This window comes from Melopsittacus undulatus, chromosome 11 (assembly GCF_012275295.1).
Source record: "Melopsittacus undulatus isolate bMelUnd1 chromosome 11, bMelUnd1.mat.Z, whole genome shotgun sequence".
In the NCBI taxonomy this organism is placed as follows: domain Eukaryota; kingdom Metazoa; phylum Chordata; class Aves; order Psittaciformes; family Psittaculidae; genus Melopsittacus; species Melopsittacus undulatus.
The window spans coordinates 20,650,192-20,670,654 of record NC_047537.1 but is presented as its reverse complement, the minus strand read 5'-3'; the positions used below and the strand labels follow the sequence as shown (position 1 = coordinate 20,670,654).

The window sequence follows — 20,463 nt, the reverse complement described above, 5'->3', positions numbered from 1 at the left end:
TTGACTGTCTCTGTATGTCAGAATCACAGGCAAGGGTCTTCTGATATCACCTCTAACCACAGCTCATCTAACTTAGAGGTACGATGGAGAACGCTGGTCTTAGGGCAAATCTACCTGTCTGAGTCGAGGCTTTACAAAAGACATGTTCTGGGTGTCATTGCAAAGAATCAGTTTGGGTGACTGAAAGAATAGCAAAAGATAAAGAGAATCCATGTAATGCATGTAGCAAAAGCAGCTACGTTAGTATGTTCCACCTTAGCAGTGTCCCTCTCTCATCTTGCCCTTCTTCTCACTATAACCTGGCATGCAACCTGAAGTCTTTTCTCCAAGAGAAAGACGGGAAGATGAAAAACAGTGGTCTGGCAACAATTCAGCACACAAACCCCATCAGATGGTAGGACGAAGGAACCCTTGAATGAGGAGAGAGGGAGAAGTGGACATAGGTCTAAAGAGGAAATAAGAGTAGCTCTTGGCATGATAAAGAGAAAATTAACTCAAATAAACAAGAGCATTCATGGCATGAAGTGCACAGAGCCCCAGGAATGAGAATGGAACCTAATAAACCTCAGAAAATAGGGGATGAAAGACACAAGCCATCACCATGAAGAGGCAGCAGAGAAAGATGCTGGCTCTGCATGCATGACAGAGGTGGCAAGGTTGGATTGCAGGAGTGCTTGAAACAGAGGGTAGCTCATGGGGGTTGCATGCAGAACAGGGGGATGCAGTGAGCTTGTCCTGTGTTAGCAATGAAGCTCAAGATCTTCATGTGCTATTAATCCAAGCAGATAAATCCTAGAGCATCTCTCCGTTTTTTTAACCAAACCCCTGTCCACATACAGCACTTGACCTTACAGGTTGGTGGTAAGGATTTGCAGTATCAGAACACTAAAGAGAAACAGCTCTCTCGCAGGTCTTCTTCCACTGTATCAGGGCTGATGCACAGCAACAAGCTGGTTTCCAGCTTGCAGTAGATAACTTCCAATACTAGCTCTTAACTGTGAAATCTACTGTCTGCAATAGAGAGAAATCTCTACATGCGAAATAGCCCAGTTATTTCAACAGAACCCAACAGAGGTTATCAGAAACAACATATTTGCTATAGCTCTTATTAAATGCAGGAGGGCAGAAAATGAACTGATAACACTTTACTTTTCAGGTGAGTCTATGTAACCAGTGTAAACTCTGGTATGCTCACTCATGCCCAGAGAAGAACAAAATGGAAAAATTGTTTGTTAATGAATAAGGAGCAACCTGGAAGATACAGATGAGCCAAGGTCAGAGTAGGCGTTGGTTCTGGTCTCATCATCAGGGCATGGGCTACTGGGGGTAAAATCCACATCATCTCCTTCCCCATAGTCTTCAAACTGTTCTTCATTACTGATCAGAGAGGCAGTGGAATAAGTTGAGAGGTCAGATGCAGCGGAAGGGTTGTGAGGACCTGACCTGAAACAAGAGGTCAAAATGTCGAGGGCCAACTTAGATAGCATCTCACCTCACATGGAATCTTCCACCTTTATAGCTTGTCTCCTCATTTGAAGTTGTGACCCACTTTGCCCTAAAAGCCTGATGTGCTAAATACATCTGATGTGCATTTGATATGGTGCCTTGAAAGACAAGAGCATGAGAACCTACGAACAAGCTACTTATAAGGAAGGTTTGGATGAGTGCAAACCACTTCACTTTACATAGCACACCTCAACAACCTTCAGTCATCATTTCTATGTAGTGGTGAAAACCACTACTCATGGGACTTCTGTTCTGGATGCAGGATCTGTGCAGACAACTCCAAAATGCATGGGACAGTGAGAGGAAGGTGTACAAGACAGAGGCTGTCACTCTTTTCCACATTCAGTTTCCCAGTAGTTCCCACAAGCTCTCTTCCACACAATATGAATTCCAGCCACTCTCTTCTGTGTGGTCAGAAACAAACTTAGCTTACCACATGCCAGAGAGTCACCAGTAGTACCACTGGCATCTAACTGAGGCTGGGTTCTTGCCATTCCTCCTATCATGACACAACATGTCTTTCAGAAAAGACCACAAAAAGAGGCTGCTTTACGACCAGAGAAGCACCTAAGATAATGCCAAACACCTAGGGAACTCTGTGACCTCAGAGAGAAAGGGCATATAGATAAATAGATCAGTAGAGGCAGGCACCATAGGAAAGCAGCTGGTGGAGTTCTGAGCACATCACATCTAATACAACAGAGCAAGTTTGCTGCAAAGGGTGCATGGTGATTCTCCTGCCCAGAGCCCAGACTACCCTGCAGACATGCAGTGCACCATCTTGCAGAGGCAGATGTTTAACAGGTTTGCTCAGCTCCCATTTCAGTAAGGCATTCAAAGAGACAAGCCAGTAAATTCACACACAAGCTCTTACCAACAAACTTATCCCTACAGAAAATGTTCATCTAAGCCTGAGACACACATTTTACTTGATAAGCCCTGGAGTTGCCCAATATGTTACTGTTCCTACTACAGGCAGAATCAAGTGCTGACAAGGCCCTGATTTCATCTGATGACACTTTGTGCAGACTGGGCTAACTTTTTCACTCCCTCTGTTTCGGTGCACAGCACTTGCATCTTCAACTCCACTAGCTGAGCCATGGGGCAGTAGCTCCCAGTTGATGTTCTCCAGGAACTCAGCAATACTGAGCCTACCTTAAGCCTCTTAACCATGCCCAGCACCTTCAGAGACAGGGAGATTGCTCTTCCTGTAATACTACACTTGTGAACTGTAAACAAGAGATGCAACAGTGCTCCTTTGGCGGATGGTGAAAGCATTATTTGCATATCCCTTCCCTCCAAAGCAATTAGTAGAAGAGGAAGCCTGCCAGCCTTTCAGATGGATGCTCTTTTGTTTCTCCTGTTTTGATGAGATCCATTTATAACCTGCAATTCATTTATCCAATTCACATTAACAGAAATTAGGGCAAGTCAAGCCTGGCACACCATTAAAGGATGAAGATCATGAAGATAGAAATACTCAAAATAGATCAAACTTATCTAACAAGGCTCCTTGGCTGGAAGGAGGATTAGCATGAAGCTCAACATATCACAATAACATCTATTCATAAAGAGCTGCTGCGCCACAGACATACTGTGTAGTGGTAAACTTTTGCGTGGCTCTGATCTGTGTAACTGCAGCTGCTGCTTGAATCTCAATGTTGTTACAGCAAATCAGTTTAGGAAAAAAGTTCCTTGTAACACTTCCACCAGGCATGGAGGTAAATGAACAGTCCTCAGCTGGGATGACAACATATACTTGTCCATAAAAATCACTCACCAGCATAATAGCCCTGGAACATCACCACTTGCCAAAACACTGGAGCCCAGTGCCCCATTATTCCCTCATGCATTGCCTGGCTAAATTTCTCTTCTGGCAGCTCTGCAGTCACTGCTGCTGAACCTACCTGGTGATGTTGCTTAGAACTTTTAATTTGCATTTATTTGTAAGCATCACCAAACTTTCAACTGCTTGGGTTGAAACAGTCCATGCTTAGTGTAGATCATGGGCTCACAACCAGCAACAGGCTGCAGACAGGAAACTCTCTCCTCAGCTGGGAGGAAAGATTCATTTCAAACACACTAGGGGTAAAAGTCAGTTGCCACAAGGATAGTGTTTTGGAGAACTGAGAACTGCAAGGCAAGGAGATAAGATTGATAAAGAGCTGATAAAGTCTCTGGGATTGCTTGGGCAACTGGGAAAAGGACAGATCTCAGATCAGGATACATTCAGGAGGAGGGTAGGAATGAGGTTCCACAGAGAACATCCAAGGAAGCCCAGAAGAAAGAACTGCATTAGCAATGAGAAAAGCTTAAGAGGCATAAATCAAGCTGACAAGCCAAAAATAGGGAAGACAAGGCAGAGGCTTACAGAGCAAGCCCAGATGAGCTCTGTCCTGTAGTCCTGCATTAACTCAGTTCAAAGCTGGAGTAAGTCAAGTTGGGTCCTTTCCTCCCCCAAAGTCAGCTTTTACCAATACCCCCAGGTGCAACACGCCTGGGAAGAGTCAAGTTAGGATTAGAGACACTCTTGTGTTAACAGCAAACTATGGTTACACACACACATGCTAGGACACCCTCTGTTAAACACAACTTAATGTTGCACACTAAAAGCTATGGAAAATTAGAAACACATAGAATTAACTTGGTATATGGAGTAGCATAGCGAATCTGCAGAGCCTACATCTTTAGGTAACTGGATGTGCAAAAGACTAAAGCAGAATTCCTCATATTGCACTACTCTGCAGGGAGTATTGCTTTTAATTCCAGTATATAAAGGTTACACAAAAGATCCTACGTATTGGGGGATGCTAATGGAGTGATCCATTCTGGAGAGACCAAACACTTTCACTTCACCACAAAACATGCAAGTCCCATGAGTGCTCACAGAACACGCCAGAAGGACCCAGGGCTGAGACTGTCTAAGCCACTTAGAGGACCAGGACATCCATCTCCCTTAGTGTAAAAGGCTATTTAGTTTCTAAATCCTTCAGGCATCCTCAGCCTCCCACAGTAGAGATTAGTCACACAAAGGCTCCTTCCTCCCTGCTCCTTTTGCACATGCCTCAGAACAGGGCTGCCATGAGGCACAGCCATCACTCACTTGTCACCGGGCAGAAAGAGGCTACTGAGCACAGCATCCTTCTCCTCACTCCGACACACATCAGAGGCCTCCGAGCTCTGGGCACTCTCAATAGCACTGTCCATGTCAGACTCATGGTGAAGCTCCTGCTGTGCTAGAGTCATCACGTCCTCATCAGGAAAGAGCTCCAACTCGCCGTAGGTGCTTTCGCCGTCCAAGTAGGCACAGTCCTGGATTTCACCACCCTGGCAAGAGAAAGACTGGAGTCAATTCAGCTCATCCTTCCAGGCAGTTAAGAGGATACAGGAGAAGCAACAATCTGCTCTCTGGATGCCCTGGTAAGCTACAGAGATACTGAATAAAAGCCATAAAGCAAAAAGGCTGACTTGCTTTACCAAGCCAGTTCCTGCAAGCCCCTAAGGTAGCTTGCATCTTCCAAAAGACTCAGATACAGTCTCTTATCTCTCCTACAGGTGAGGGGGACACAACACCCAGATATATAAAACGCAGTCAGTTTTGCTCTAATTTACTATCAAAAGGAACTGGGAGTAATAAATATTCTCAAAGTTTTTACTGTAAAAAGAGGAGACTTTGAATAATACATGAAGCCACAGAGTTTGGCCTAGGCTTAATGTTATTAAAGAAAAGCACATCAGACAACTCTAACAGTTTACTCTGTCTTTGAGGACAGTTAAAATACATAACATTAAAAAGAATTAGCAGGTGTTAAAACATTTATGGTAAGTTTTGGTGATAATCAAAGATAAACAGACCAGGAAAAAAAAAACCCAAACCCAAAACAAACCAAAGCCATCTGTTCCTGCCTCCTGGAACCTTGTCCTGATTAAGCAGCAACTAAAATAAGGGAGTAACTCTCATTACTGCAACACTTTGTTCTTGCTGTTCATCCCCTCCCTTCCCTTCTTGCCCCATGAACACTCACAATAGCCAAGATAAGCTGTTTTCTTTGTGCCTGTCCCTGAGGGACAAATCGAATTTCTTAATTAAATAAATAAAGCCTAAGATTTTACCCTGTTCTTTGATAGAGAGCAACACAATACTGCTTAGACAATTCCCATTCAGCATGGCACAGCTCATGACTCCAGTGTGAGTCCTGCAAATGCTCTGACCCAGAGCTCCACTCCAAACCTCACCTGCAAGCTCCACAGGCAGCTTTACTGCTGAGCCATTGCCAGCAAGTTAAAGACAATCATGCATTTAAAGCTTAACTTACTGGCACAAGTAATGAAGTGTTTCATTCACAGATACACCTCATATTTAGGTACAACTGTCATCCTGTCCCACTCCTTCCCCAGGAATCCAAAGACATTGGCAGCCTGGCACCAGCACCAGCTGCCCTCCTGACAAGCATGTTCACAGGGATGCTGCTACATGGCACTGCATGCAGCAGCACAGCTTCAAGGATACCCCCATAGCCTCTGGAGACGCCCACACTAGAGCCAGAGGCTTAAATCCCCTTTTGCAGAACCAGTGATGTTCTGTAGTGACAACACCAACTTTTCTGAGTTCCTTTTTCACCTCAACATGAGAGGAGTCAGACGGAAGCTGCAGCTTATGAAGATTTGCAAGAATTGCTACTAGAAATGCAGGTCTTGCTTTCCATTTCTTCCTGAAATACCAGTTTCCATGAAAACTCCCAGCATATAGAGCTTTAAGAAATTAAAATCTGCTCAAATGTAGCTAACTAATGCACACCTAAGCAGGCAAAGACAGCTTTACCTGCAGTGTTTGAACCTCTAAGTACATACTCAGAGAAGGTATCTGGATGCTTCTGTAGCTGAGCTTTCAACAGGTCTTCCAGACACACAAGTAACATCAGTAAGACACTTCAGCACTATACAATAATAAGCACACATGTACATGTCTTCTCCCACTTTTCCATGCCAGCCTTATTAAGCCTGAAACTTTCCCTAGATACTGCTCCAAGATATGTCCAAAAGGATTCATTCTTGGTCTATGCTGTGTAGTATTTGTTGAAGCCACCTTCCTCATGCAATCACATTTATAGCCCTGAGCCACAGCATCTTCAGCATGACCACAACCTCTCATCCAGAGCTGAAGACACAAGCCCTGAAGTCTGCCCTGACCCCGCTAAAACCCCAGGCTCTTCAGTGCATCTTCTGACCTGCATCCTCACAAACAAGCAGGAATAAAGACATTGTTGCTCTTCCTAAAGAGCATTGGGATTTACAAATAGGCAGCACAAGCAGTAAGACCTTTATTAGTAGGTGTTGAAAAGGTGAAGATTGCTAAGAGAAACTGAGATGTTTCAGAAGTATGGAGTGTTTATTCAGCTAACATTTTCCCAAAGTTTGCTCCTGCATGCTTAGCACCACAGGCACAGAGCCCCTGCTCCTCTTAAAAAGTTGAATGCAATAAAGCCCTGGCTGATGTTATGGAATTGCACCAGCTGGTAAAAGTCTGATCCAGGAGGAAAAGAGAGGCATGGAACACACAGTGGCTCCCTGAAACAGAAGTTTCAAGGAATAAAGGAAGAAACAGCTCCTGCCCAGCCCTACACCCAGCATCTCTTTTTCAGAGGTCTTGGAGATGTCTCTGCTTCAGCAAGTTTTGATAGCGGGAAAATCTCACTGGTATCAAAAAAAAATTAACAGAAGAAAATAAAGGTCAAGATGCTCATGAAAAACTCCCTTTTTATTCCCTGTAGATATCACACATTTGCTTTTCCTAATAATAGCAGCCTAAATGCTCTTAAAAAAAAGTCCATTAGCAATTAAATGAGCAGTGTCATCTGTAAAGGCTGAAGGCTCACTCTTCTTTCCTGTCACCTTCTGGCAACATAACCTCACACATTTACTTGCATTACAGCACTGATTTACAGCTGCAGCACAGACTGCACCTTACCATGCTGGTCAGTACTACACATTCATTTTCAAAGAGTAATTGCTCTGCTCCTAAACTTTCACTTCTAAGCCCCATTATAAGAAAAATAAACGGGCTTTTGGAGGCAATGACCCACCATAAGCCTGAACACCTGCTTTACAGCTTCCAAAATGTTTCACTGCAAGACTTGGAACCCCTCCTGCAAGCTGGTCTTCCCTTCTGCTGATCCCATCCTCAAGTTGTGGGGAGCTCAGGACTGACAGGGACAGGAGAAACAAGAACATGGGTCTGCCAAGCTCCTTTGAGGCACTCCCTTTCCCTCAGCTGCCCTCTGCTGCTTCATCATAGCAGGAGAAGCAGGGGCCACACAGCACACCCAATCCCAGGCAGCCAGCCCTGATCTTCTACACGTATCTGGCACCTCCTCACAGATCTGTGCAAAGTGGACCTTTAGGAAGCACATCTCAGCTGCATCTGCTCCTTATTGATGCTTTTAAGTGCTCCAGGTCTCCCTGCAACGAGTGCTAATGATCACTGTCTCAGCAAGATATACAGAAACCAGGCCAAATGACCAACCTGTGCTGAAGCCTGCATGACTGTTTTCTATGGGTAGGACCTGCATGCTTAGCTATTAAGTTTTAAGAGCTTAGGGGTGGGGAATCCCTACACCCCTAACAACGCAGTGTTGACAAGAACACCTCTGACGGGCAGCACAGAAATCCTGCAAAGCATGGGACTTGGATAGCACCTCTTCAGCCTTCAGTGCAACTGTCACAATCACACACTTCAAGTTTTCCTTCTGTAGCTTGAATTACCGGTAGAAGAAAACAGACAAAGCACCTTTGAAACAATTTAAGGAAGCTACTACAAGAAGTCAGAATTGGGGCATGTCATTAGTAAACACTATATAGGCATCCACACCTTACTGACTAAAGTAGTAAGATATTTAAAGCTCATCAACCACAGTTTCTTACAGGACCATACTTTCAATGGTGCCATCCAGCACAGGGTGGTTACAGACCACACCTAAGGAAATTAAACTCATAAAGAAAAATTCAAGGCTAATTGCACAGCCTAACATCTCAAATTATTCCTTCACAGTTCAGGTATCTTACAGTACTTCATGTACCAAATTCTAGGCTGGCAAGAACAAATGTTATCCACGTAGCCTTTAAAGAGCCAACTTGATTTTAAATAGTATGTTAGGGATAGGAGACACTTCTATCCTGAATCATTTGTTTCCAATATACATGCTATCAGTTGAAACCTTTAAGAGAATGAAGTTCTGACAACATGAGTATGAATCACTGTTCTCATTCTGGTAGGCAGTTCCCATCTTTGTTGGCTGACTTAAAAGAGATGAAGTTGCTGCTTATGATCTTGGAAGATTCACATTAAAAAACAAAACAAAACAAACCCAAACCAACAAAACCAATGAATGATGAAACGGCACCACCACAACATAGCTGCGGGTAGCTTTAAAGCAGTAAGTACTTTGCACTTTATCTAATCGGATGCTCAAGATAACTCCAAGTGCTTCACAGGCAGTCAGCCAGACACTTGTATAGCAACTGTTGAATATTCAGCAACAGTTTGCTCTATAGAAGCACCTGCTGCCCAAAGATCCACGGCCACTTCACACAAACTAATGAATTCCCTTCCTCAAAAGAGACAATTGTGTGGCTGCATTGAAGCCAGATGAGTAAGCAGAGCCTGCCTTTGCCCAGCCACCCTAAACAGAAGCAGGAGCCAGAAGACAGCGATTCCCATGGATTTCTTCTGATCCTTGTGGGGCAAGAAAGCTGCGTTAGCATTAGGTGGGTATGGGAATACAGCTCTGCCTTGCCCTGCAGTGACCTGGCTGGGCTTTCCCAGGTTGGAAGCAATCACTAAAATACCCACACATAAAGCAGCTGAAAGCTAGCAACTTGGTAGACAGACAGGCTACATGACATGCCTACATCAATACATTCATGCTGAAGAGCCAACCCAGTTAAAATCTGCTCCCGTCACAGCCAAATCATTAGCACCTCTGACATTTAGACAACCTCCCAGTATTCCAGAAGAGAGGGAATTAAAAACAAGATCAAAGTCTCCCACCACCCAGCAATTTGATTAAGAGCTGGAACAATCACACATGACCAGAAACAAGAAAAGCCATATGCACATGAGCCGTGGCACTTCCTTCACTAAGATCATGCCCCTAACCTGCACTCATCCAACAAGCTCAATCTACTAGCTGTGTGACAGATGCAGTTCTGGCCATGCACCCTCCCTATCAAGTCTCCTCCCAGCAAAAGTGCAGGAAACGTTACCTCATCACAACTGGAAGGGAAAGGGTACCATGTGGAGGCATGCCAGGCTTGGCAGCCTCAGATGAAATGTTACTTACTTTTGCACATCCATCACAGAGAAAACCTAGGCACTCTCATCTTTATTTATGGAGCCACTGCATTGGAAGACAAGTATTCTTGTAATTACTGGGTAATAAAGAAGGGTGTGAAGTGTTTCTCACCAGTGTGTTTTAGAAACATGCCACTCCTCTACAAAGATTACCTATTTACACCAAGTAGGCGATGGTTAAAGCACATGCTCCCCCACCATCTTTCCATTCCTTCTCAGTTGTCAGGCAGAAGTGGGGAGATGCTGATCTATCGTTTGATCTGACTAAGAATGGGGGAAACTCTGTAAGAGGAAAATGCAGAAGCATCAAGTGAGACCACACCTCTGCATCTGTATCTGCAAGGAAGCTGAGCAAGCTCTGCTGAGCTCAAGGCAGAGCAGTGGCTGCTGCACACAGCAATGCAGCTGGCAGGTAGGTTGATGGGGGAGGGAGGAAGTCATAGAAACCGCTTCCATCTCCTGCTGCAGCATGCAAGACCAAGTCTCCCCGCATAGCTGGGAGTTTAAAGTCTCGCTGAGTTCGAGATGAATGTGAAGAGCATGGCTATTTTACTAAGCTGTCCAAATAAGAAGATGGTTTAGGGCCATAAGTTAGTTTGTTCAACGCAATAGCTTATGACTGTTTAATTACTCAAACCTCATACCTGAAGCTCAGTTTTTGCCAATGCTTCATACACTGCTACTGTGGATACTGGAAGGGACTGCTAGGGGTAAGTTTAACCCTAAAATCCATGCCTATAATCAAGTGATAGACAGCATCCTGGAAAGCTGGTGAGGAGTCCCCAGACAGAGAGTGAGCTATGCCTGTGCTGCAGTGCACTGCCAGTCAACGTTTCCTTCCCTCAAGACATTTGTATCTGACACAATTGTGCAATTCAGGGACAACAGGTCTTGACTGAAAGACCTTCAGCTCCTGGGCTGTTCACACTGAATCACAGGAGCAGAGGACACAGAGATTCTGAAAGGCTGCTTTGTGCTCTGGATAGGAAGTTAAAAGTGACGTGCCTTTTCCAATGCAGAGGAGAAAGGCGGTGTACAGCCTAGAGCCAGCCAGGGAGCGGCAGGAGTCAGGAGTGTTTACACTCTACCTGTCACTCTAATTGGCCATAATAGACATGCCAGACCTCATCATGCACAGGGGCTAGATCCAAGCACTCCTTTTCACAGGTCATTGTTTATGCTCTGAAAGTTTTAACATTAAAATACTTTAGCAGGCTGCTAATTTGATCCTCTGAAGACACTGGAAAGAAGGGGCTGGGGGAAGATTCTTTCCAATTACTTTGAAGTTGTGTCATGTCACTCCCTCTTTGCTGCTTCCCACTAGTATCACATACATACATGGCTATGACGGGCTATCGTACCCATCACTGAAGGCTCAAAGCAAGGAGCAGCAGAAAACATCCTAGCCTGAGGCATTAGCAACAAGTACATTCCCTTCACCTTCAACATGGACAGGCCCAGCACATCAACCACTTCAGTTCAGAGTAAAACCCACCAGATTGTTTGGCACTTTGTTCCAACACTGAGGTAGAAGACAGTTTCCATTCTCTTTCACTTATCTAGAAGAAGAGGTGTGAAGTGGCACCATGCTGGTATATCATGAGGTGCCACAAATGTCATTCCCAAGGTGTCCACTCCAGTAAGAGAAGGAATTAATTAGATGAAAAAGTCTCTGCTAACAGTGCAAAATGCTTCTGACTGTGCAAGTTGCTAGACCTCTGCAGACTGGTACCACGGCCCTTCCCATTCAGTGAACTGCCTGCAGCAGGTATCTGCCACCCCATTCCAGGGCAGGGCACCCATGTCAGGCAGCTGCATGTTGACAGGAGCTGTGGTCAGCTCAGCATCACCTTTGTGGTATGCAAAGGGGTGCTGCAGCTCTCGGTTTAAAAAAGCTGGTATACAACCAATGAAAATCATTTGCCTAAAAAGATCTTCACAGCAGATAACAAATATGACATAATTAACCCTCCTGAGAAGCCTTTGCCTTGAGATGACACAATCACTTTCTATTTTTAAAAACAGAAAAACAGTGACAGGAAAGAAACCAGAAAATGGCAAACTCTCACCAGGGATCATTTCCTGGGACTGCCCCTGTTAAACCAGCCCCTTTGAGCAATGGGGTTAGTGAAGGCAGTGCTGGTACATCACGAGCAGCAGCATTTACTGTCATATTGGCATGGCTGGTAACAAATTATTAAGACTGCTGGACACCATAGAGCCAATCATAGGCCAGATGTCACCATGTTCCTCACACAAAGGAAACACAGCTGCAGTTCATAGTCACAAGCACTCCAAAGACACCCTGGCATGGACCAGCCTTAGGACCAAGATGAGGTCACATTATTTTGAACCAACATTACAACCTGGTCTAGTGGAAGGTGTCCCTGCCTGTGGCAAGGAAGCTGGAACTAGCTGATCTTTAAGGTCCCTTACAATCCAAACCATTCTGTGGTTCTATACCATGTCAAAGAGAGCTGGAGGCTGCTTGCAAAGGAATGTCTTTAAGCCTAAAGCATAGTCCACTATGCTTCTCAGTCCAGCTCCTTAATTAAGCAAGTCTGTAACTTACAGGATGTTCTTTTCCAACTGGTGCTTGCTGCTCAGGAGACAGCTGAGCTCACATACTAACTTGTTTTCTTTGACAAGCTTCAAGGTCACCCAGGCAGGTACTCAGTAAATAGGAAAAACTTGCTTCATTCTTGCTCATGGGTGCCGCAGGCACATGGGTGAAGAGCTCCCTGAGCAGACTTAGAGCTGCTCCAGCCTGAGGCTAGGTGAAGAGGAAGGTACTCCTGGTACTTCCAGAGTAACACTAAGCACAACAGCGTGAAGAACAAGAAGCTGCTCCAGGGAGGAACAGTTCTAAGCTAATTGTTTACGGGAACCCTGGTCAAACTCAATTTCCCCTAAGAATTTGGAAAGTATAATATTTGCATTTCCTCTCTACTGCAAGCAAGGCCTCCAGTAAACACAAGGAAATAAAAGACATTTAAAGAAAGGCAAAGAAAGTAAAAATTTTGCCTCACAAATCATTCTGGTGTCTTCCCACCCATCCAGGTTAGACTACACTGCAGCCTCCAGAGGGGAGGCATGACTGGAGAAGGAGAGCAATTTCAGACCCTAAGGGACACGGAAACATCTCGAGTTTCCCCAGCACAGTACGAAATCCAGCCATGCTTGATGAGCAGTTTATGTTGGCAAGCAGAGGAAAAGTATTAAGGATGTGGCTTTGCTCTAGTTTATATGGAAACACTTCCAAGAGCTCATAGGTCACACTGAATGCAGACAAGCCTATAAACTAATTTACTTTATGTTTAAGAAATACTGAAGTAGCTCTGAAGAGCTCTTCATTAGGAGGAGGAAGGAGCTCCAGGACCTTGGCTGCTCTTCAGCTGGTGGTGGGGCAAACCACAGGTTAAGGCGTTTCTGCTGCAGGAATAACTGGAATTGCAGCCTTTAGCCAGCAAAGTTCGCAAGCACTGATTTTTAGACGTTTTCACTGTCCCTATTTATAAAAGGCATTTGATTTATTTTTTTTAAAGAAAGGCTCTCACATACCTGCTCTTTTATATTCTTACAATGAAGTGAAAGCACTTAATTGTAGAAGGGCTGCTAAGCACATCATAGTGCTTGACACATGACAAACATAGATTAAAGACCCAGTGATCATAAACTCTGGCACAGCCAACAACTCATGTTTTTCACGTACATGGTAAAATACAAAGCATGGCTTATTTTAGAGTTTACAGCTACGTGTAGGCAGGAGATATTTCTACCCTTAACACGTGCACAGACAAAACAGATAGGGACCAAGTAGAAATCACTTATAACAATGTTAGTGTGCACATGGAAAACAAGAATCAAATGGAGCCATATCCAGAGACCCCCTACTAACAACCAGCAGTATTTGCTACAACACAGTGCCCAAAGCACTGTTTTATGTTGTCAGGAAGCACTTACAGAGCCTGTCTTATGGTCAGTGCAGCAATCAACCTAAATGACTATAGAAAGAACAAAAGGAATTGCATTATTTCGCTGCAATTCAGAATCTAAGGGGTCAACCACAGAAAAATGGCAAGCACCTGAAATTATTAATGTTTGGATAATGGTTAATCCAGCAGCAACCCATTATTAGTTTTATGAGCATTAAAAATATTTCACTAGGACACTTACTCAAAAGACTTAAAGAGTTAGGACCAAGGTATGCTCAACACATGTAACACGACTGGTTAATCAATAACTGAAGAAAAGCTATTCCCTTGTCCTCGCTATTTTGGCACAGTGTTTTGTTTTGCAGCCTTTGCCCATGGCAAAGATCCCCCAAACACCACACGGGTGAGAGCCCTGACAAGGCAACCACAGCTGAGAAACATCTGCACATCATGTGGCTCCTGGGACACTCGCTGTGTGCAGTAATTCTTCAGATAACAAAGTTAAATGAAATCCATTAAAAGAGGTCTTAAAACTGATCAAAGGCTACCACATCTACCATTGGGAACAACTAAGGCTCCTCATCATGTCCTCATCTTAGGCAGATAATGCCAAACAGCCAATAGAAATTGCACTTCTTCTGTACGCAGTTGTGTGAATAATATATCCCCTAATACCAGAGGGCCATATGCAGAAAAATTGCTCGTTTCACCAGCGAGTTCACACTTCACTTCTTACTGAGAACAGAGAAATGATTAGGGAATGGCAATCAAGTCCCATCATTGGGGAGCAACCGCACCATTCGGCACACCATCTGACTGGAATAAGGCTATTTTGAACATGAGCATCCATAAGAGCACATCAAAAGGAATGGAAAGAATCACAGATGATGCTGGCATAAGGGTTTGAGTACACGTACCATGAAGTCCATGTTCAGGGAGCCTAATCTGAACCTATTTCAGAAGTGTTCACTCATCTGTCCCTCCTCAACATGAGCAGTTAGATCAGACAAGTAGCACAAGGATAAATTATTATCTGCGCCCCCAAAGCCACTAACCTTATAAATCTGCCAGAAATCATGAGATTATCGCTATTATCCATGTCGCAATATTAAACTGCCACCCAGAAACCAGCACAAGCACAGCACAGAGCAAGGATGGCATTTGCCTGCCATGGGATCTCTGACATAGGTCACTTCTATGTAGTAGAACAGCACAGGTTTTGTCCATTTCAGGGACATGACAAACAACTCCAGACCAGGAACCGTCAATACCTCTACCACCAAAAGCTTCAGAGGAAGATCTCTGCTATAAACTGTCTTTTGCTGCTGCCAAGCACATATAACACAGGCCCATCAGAACCCAATACACCAGCAGCAGGACCCCTTCACTGATCACATCAGGGTGACACGGGTCCCACACGAGGGCTGCTTTTACAGAACACACTGTGTGACAGCAAATCATTTCTTCCTGGCTATGTCACCAGCACCCCAGAGTTGGCAAATGCATTCATAACCCCAGCTGGGTATTAGAAGCACACAACAATAAGTAATAGCAATCCAAACACATCACCAGTGCCACAGAAGATAATTGCTGAACACACCCCTTGCATTCGACCTTAAAAAGTAGCCTTTGCTCCTCTGAGCCTATTAAAGATTTAAAGCCCAGATACTTGGGCATCTCCATGTGCTACAGCAAGCTCGGCTCGGCAAGAAGACTCCCTCTTCCCTCCCCAACACCCCCATAGAAGCCGAACTCGCCTTTCCCCCCTGCAAAAGCATTACCAGAGCCCTCCAAGCCCAACCCCTCAGCCTACATAACCCCGGTGCGAACAACCCCTCCCTCGGCAAACAAGAAACAGCAAACCGGGAGCAATAGGAAAGGTTTCAGCGATGCCTTCACCCGCCCAGCACCACAGGAGCGGCCCCACGAATCCCATTTCCCTCACGTCGCAGCTCCGGCGCGGGGATCCCGCTCTGCCCCGTTCGGGGCAGAGCGGGATCCCCGCGCCGGGGCTGCGACGTGGAAGACCCCAACACCGGTGCAAAGCTTCCGTCCTCACCACAAACGAAGGTACCGACGGTCTCCGGTCCTCTGTTCCCGTACCTGCCCCGGCGCCGTGTGCCCACAGCCCGGCCCTGCCCCTCATGAAGGGGGCGGTGGGCGGAGCCACGCCGCCGTTGGGCGGGGCCGGCGGCGGAACGCGCGTGTGCACCGCCCCTCGGTTGCTAAGCGACGCTATGGCGGGGGGGGGGGGGGGGGGGGGGGGGGGGGGTGTCCGGTGTTAGGCCCTGAGGTGTGGGGTTCAGCGGGATGGAATGAATGTGGATTAAAGGACGGATAGGTATGTAGATGGGTAATATATATATCAATATGAGGGTTGGTTTGCACTGTGAGAAAGATCCAGGGAGACCTTAGAGCTGCTTCAAGCGCCTAAAGGGGCTACAAGAAAGGTGGAGAGGGGCTTTTGACAACGGCCTGTAAGGACAGGACAAGGGGGAATGGCGTTAAGAAGACGGGAGACTGAGCTGAGCTCTTAGGCAGAAGCTCTTCCCTGGGAGGGTGCTGAGGTGCTGGCACAGAGAAGCTGTGGCTGCCCCATCCCTGGCAGTGTTCAAGGCCAGGTTGGACACAGGGGCTTGGAGCAGCTGCTCCAGTGGAAGGGGTCCCTGCCTGTGGCAGGGGTTGGAGCTGGAGGAGCTTTAAGGTCCCCTCAACACAAAACATTAATGAAATGAAATTAAGTAAATGGAAGGAAAAGTGGTAGGAGGCAACAAGAAAGTAGAGGTTGAAGTGGGGTGGGAGGGCCTCGAGAGCAGCAGGAATATCAGGTCCCAGATGGGGACAGTCTCTGAGGACACCATTAGGGTGTCTCATTCCTACAGCTGAGTGATGATCAACCACATGTACAGCCATCCCTCAGTGTGGTATAGAGCAAAACAGAAGGATTCTGTTAGGAAGCAATGTCTGGTTTGTCCTTGATTTTAATCCCTTTAGTTACAAGATAAAGGAAGGCAAAACAAAAAGGCTGAGAACACCCACACTGCCTTCGTTAATCTGAATTCACTTCACTTCTTAGAAGTTGTGTAACTTCCCTTCTTGCAACACCTCATAAGGCTCGTGCTGTCTGTGCTAATAAAGACAAGATTAACAAAGTAAAACCTGCTTCTGTGGCCCTGCAGTAGGGGAGTCAAAGGCAGAGGGGGGCATTCAAATGGGGTTAGGGTTAGGGTTAGTTTTCTGCAGAACTCCTGCCCAGGAGCCAAATGCTGCCCTTACAGACTGTCAGTCTGTAACACTGTCAGTGTTACACAGGCAAGGAAACACCAGAGGATAAGGAAATTGTAAGAAAACAGAGCAAAGTGAGCACTAACAAGCCCACCAGCTCACCCTTCACTCAAACCAGCTCAACATCGCATGTCCCAGGTCCTGCCTGAGCCTGTTCTCTTTTTCATCACAGCCAGAAACTTAAGTGTAAAATATTGTTATTCAAAAAGGGAAATAAAAATAATTTCATAAGCCTCAATTCTTCTATGCAAAGCTCAAAACAATTCATTGAACTTGATCCTTTGCCCAATTAACTGAAAGAAAAGGAAAAGAATCCTGTCTGTACCAAACAGAGAAGCATGGGAAGGGTGGGGGGTGCCTTAGGTTTAGTGTAATGAAGTGCTAGAGCAGCAGATGCAAGTGACATGTACCTTCAGCCAACACCCCCTGCTCTCCTCATGTGTGTGAGGGGTCTCTTGGACTCTGAGGCAGATCCTGGGCTCCCTGCGGTGGCATCAGGGCTCCGGAGCCTTCGTGTTCAGGATGCTGAGCAGAAGCTGATACTGAGCAGCGTACCAGAGATCAAACCCATCTCTCAGTCATCCTCCTATTCACTACCCTGAATTCACGGGAAAACCATTTTACTAGGCAGATGTGGGGACAGACAACTTCACTGCTCATTGAATAGGACACTCCTAAAACCTAAGTTTCCTTTCAGTAGTCATTTTGAAAGAGACAGTTGTATATCGGGGGTTCATTGCAGAGGAAATAACAATCATGCATAGAATAACTACTTGCACAGTACGTTTTTTAATGATTCCCTGAAAGATGCAAGCAGGGAGAGTTTGTATTGTTACACAAGCAGGCAGTATTACAGCACATTGTAAATGGTTCCTGATACTTGCAGGATGATTAGCCAACAACTTTCAATAGCTTGTGGTGAGCAAAGTGTAAAATAGACGTTTGACAGGTAGAGCAGAAACAGCCAAAATTGATGTTATAATAGAGATGTTAAAAGCAAGCATAACTGTTTGTTTAACCTGATGAATGTGTTACTGAGTATGCCACTCAGGACTGTGCCATTTATTACACAGTAATAATAGAAAAGGCATAAATATCTCATTGATAGAAGTGTTCCTCAATAAGGGTCCTAGAAATTGTACAGGTTTTAGGCAATCACTTTTTATTAAGAAATGACTGCATTAAAAAGGTATTAAATAATAATCACAGCTATAATAGAGGTCCACTTCTCACTTCATTAAAGCCAAGCCTTAAGTGGAAATTGTTATAGGCTGGCTTTGATCTCCATTGAGACCAAAACCTTATTTTTTACATATTTCATGGTAAAGTGTAATATGACTTCTGATTTGTTTCCTAGAAAGGGAAAAGCTGTGCATGCTGTCAGCATGGCAGATGGCCATCACTGCCTTCTGGAGGAATAGAACTGTATCTGGAGTGACACGGACCTTTAGCTGCTTCATGTGTAAGAGCAGCACGGTGAGGAGGAAGGGCTGCATGTCTGTGTGAGGTGCCCAGAGAGCAGCTTCCACTTGGTAAGGCTGGCAGCTGCAACTCAAGCAAGTCAGCTCCACAGGAGATGCTGCAGGATCTGTTTCCCAGGTGAGGCTGGTGAGCTCTCCTCTCATCATGACTGCAGGCAGCTGGGGAATCTGTGCAGGTCAGTAATAGCTCAGATGACCACAGAGATTGAAATATGCTCCAGGCTTCACATATAGTTTGCATGAATGGATCTGCACACTGAGAGCCTCATGAGCATGGTGTTTTCTGCCTCCATCAACAGCAGACTTTCTACTTTCCGAAGGAATGTTGGGCAATGGCAGGTGGGTTCTACAGTACTAGAACAGCTGGCCCCTGGAAATGGCAGGGCATTCCCACACACACCATTTCCATCTTAATTCATTTTGTTTTTTTCTATCCTGTCTGCCATACACCTACTGGTACATAGTTTTATTTGTAAAGTATGTATAAGCTTAAATCCTGTCCAGAGTCTGAGGCTAGGATAGAGACAACTAACTTTCTGTTAACGGAGAGCAGACTTTTAACTGCATTCCCACAGGAAAGAGATGGCTACACGGGCAAAATGATGCTTGGTACTGCCAGATCCCACAGATGAATGATGCTAAGCATTCTGGAAAAGGTGCTTGCAGAAGCATGCCAGAGGAGACCTGGGCCAAATATTCATATTTGGGTGCTTAGAGGAAGGACTAACTACAGAGCTGAGTGCCTACGTCACAATCACTGATGACTTCTTCCCTGTGAGGGTGCTGAGGCACTGGCACAGGGTGCCCAGAGGAGCTGTGGCTGCCCCATCCCTGGCAGTGCTCAAGGCCAGGTCGGACACAGGGGCTTGGAGCAGCTGCTCCAGTGGAAGGGGTCCCTGCCCATGGCAGGGGCTTGGAACTGGATGAGCTTTAAGGTCCTTTCCAACCCAAACCAATTTGTGATTCTATGACTTACAGTAGCAGCCAGAGTGCCTGCCGAAACCAGGGAAATGCCAGGCAGGGTATGTTGTTAAAAGGGTTTTTGGCAGAACAACCTGCTGATCTTGTACAAAGCACTGCAATTTCTTCTGCAGCAACTCTGAACAAAGGCTGGCACCTCCTCTGCTGTTCCAGAGGCAGAATCCTTCCTCTGAATCTCACTGAAGCATCACTCACAGGCTAGTCACCCTAATGACAAGAAACTGGAGCTGAAATGTGAAGAACACAGACTAATTAATAATGAAGATAATGAGATCACCAGAATGTGATCACCAAACCCACATCTTCATTATCTCATGAAAACTGGCAACTCCAATCACGCTTCAAAGGCCTTTAATCATGCTCTCTCTGATGAATATTGGTGGCTACTTTGCAGAGATACTTATGTAGAAATACCTTTTGTGTGGGTTTTCCCCCTACAATAATAGCTGGCCGAGTTTCTACTGCATGTTACTGCTCTGCTTCAAAATGAGATAGCACAGGCTACTAATTACAGCTGGTCTGATCTTCATCTCATCTACTCTCATCTTACTTTGGAGTGCCTCCTTTGAAGCAAATGCAGTGAGACTGGTGTGAATTACTTACTGCAGTATTATTACGAATCCCTTTTATTATGACAGAACAAACCAAGAATGATCCCTAATTAAAGTAGTTTCTGCAGAAACACAGGGAGCACATAGTCCCTGCCCCAAAGATCTTACAATCAGAACAGACTGAGGTAGGGAAAAGAGGACAGAGGGAATGCAGAATGAATTCTCAGACTACAATTTGTTCCCATGACTTGTCTGAAGGGGAGGTCAGGAGGAGGCTAAGATGGATGAACAGGGGAAAAGTGTGGGGCTGCTGTGGGAAGCAGCAGGCTGCATTTACAGCTGATAGAGCCTTTTCAGAGTACTCTGCAGTTTCT

General features: G+C 45.3%; 1 protein-coding gene across 2 annotated transcripts in view; it reads right to left on the bottom strand.

Moving 5' to 3' along the window:
- RAB11FIP4 (RAB11 family interacting protein 4) overlaps positions 1-20,463 on the bottom strand; it is a 108,806-nt gene that overhangs the window by 7,765 nt on the left and 80,578 nt on the right. Inside the window, exons 1-3 of one of the 2 annotated variants that reach the window (XM_031046341.2) lie at positions 15,851-15,926; positions 4,610-4,833; positions 1,252-1,443 (exon numbers count right to left, since the gene is read on the bottom strand). In XM_031046341.2, the coding sequence (XP_030902201.2) occupies positions 1,252-1,443; positions 4,610-4,752 (335 nt within the window). In that variant the 5' untranslated portion in view covers positions 4,753-4,833; positions 15,851-15,926. Of the gene's footprint in view, positions 1-1,251; positions 1,444-4,609; positions 4,834-15,850; positions 15,927-20,463 lie in introns of those variants that run through there. The other variant, XM_005146153.3, reaches the window with a different exon arrangement.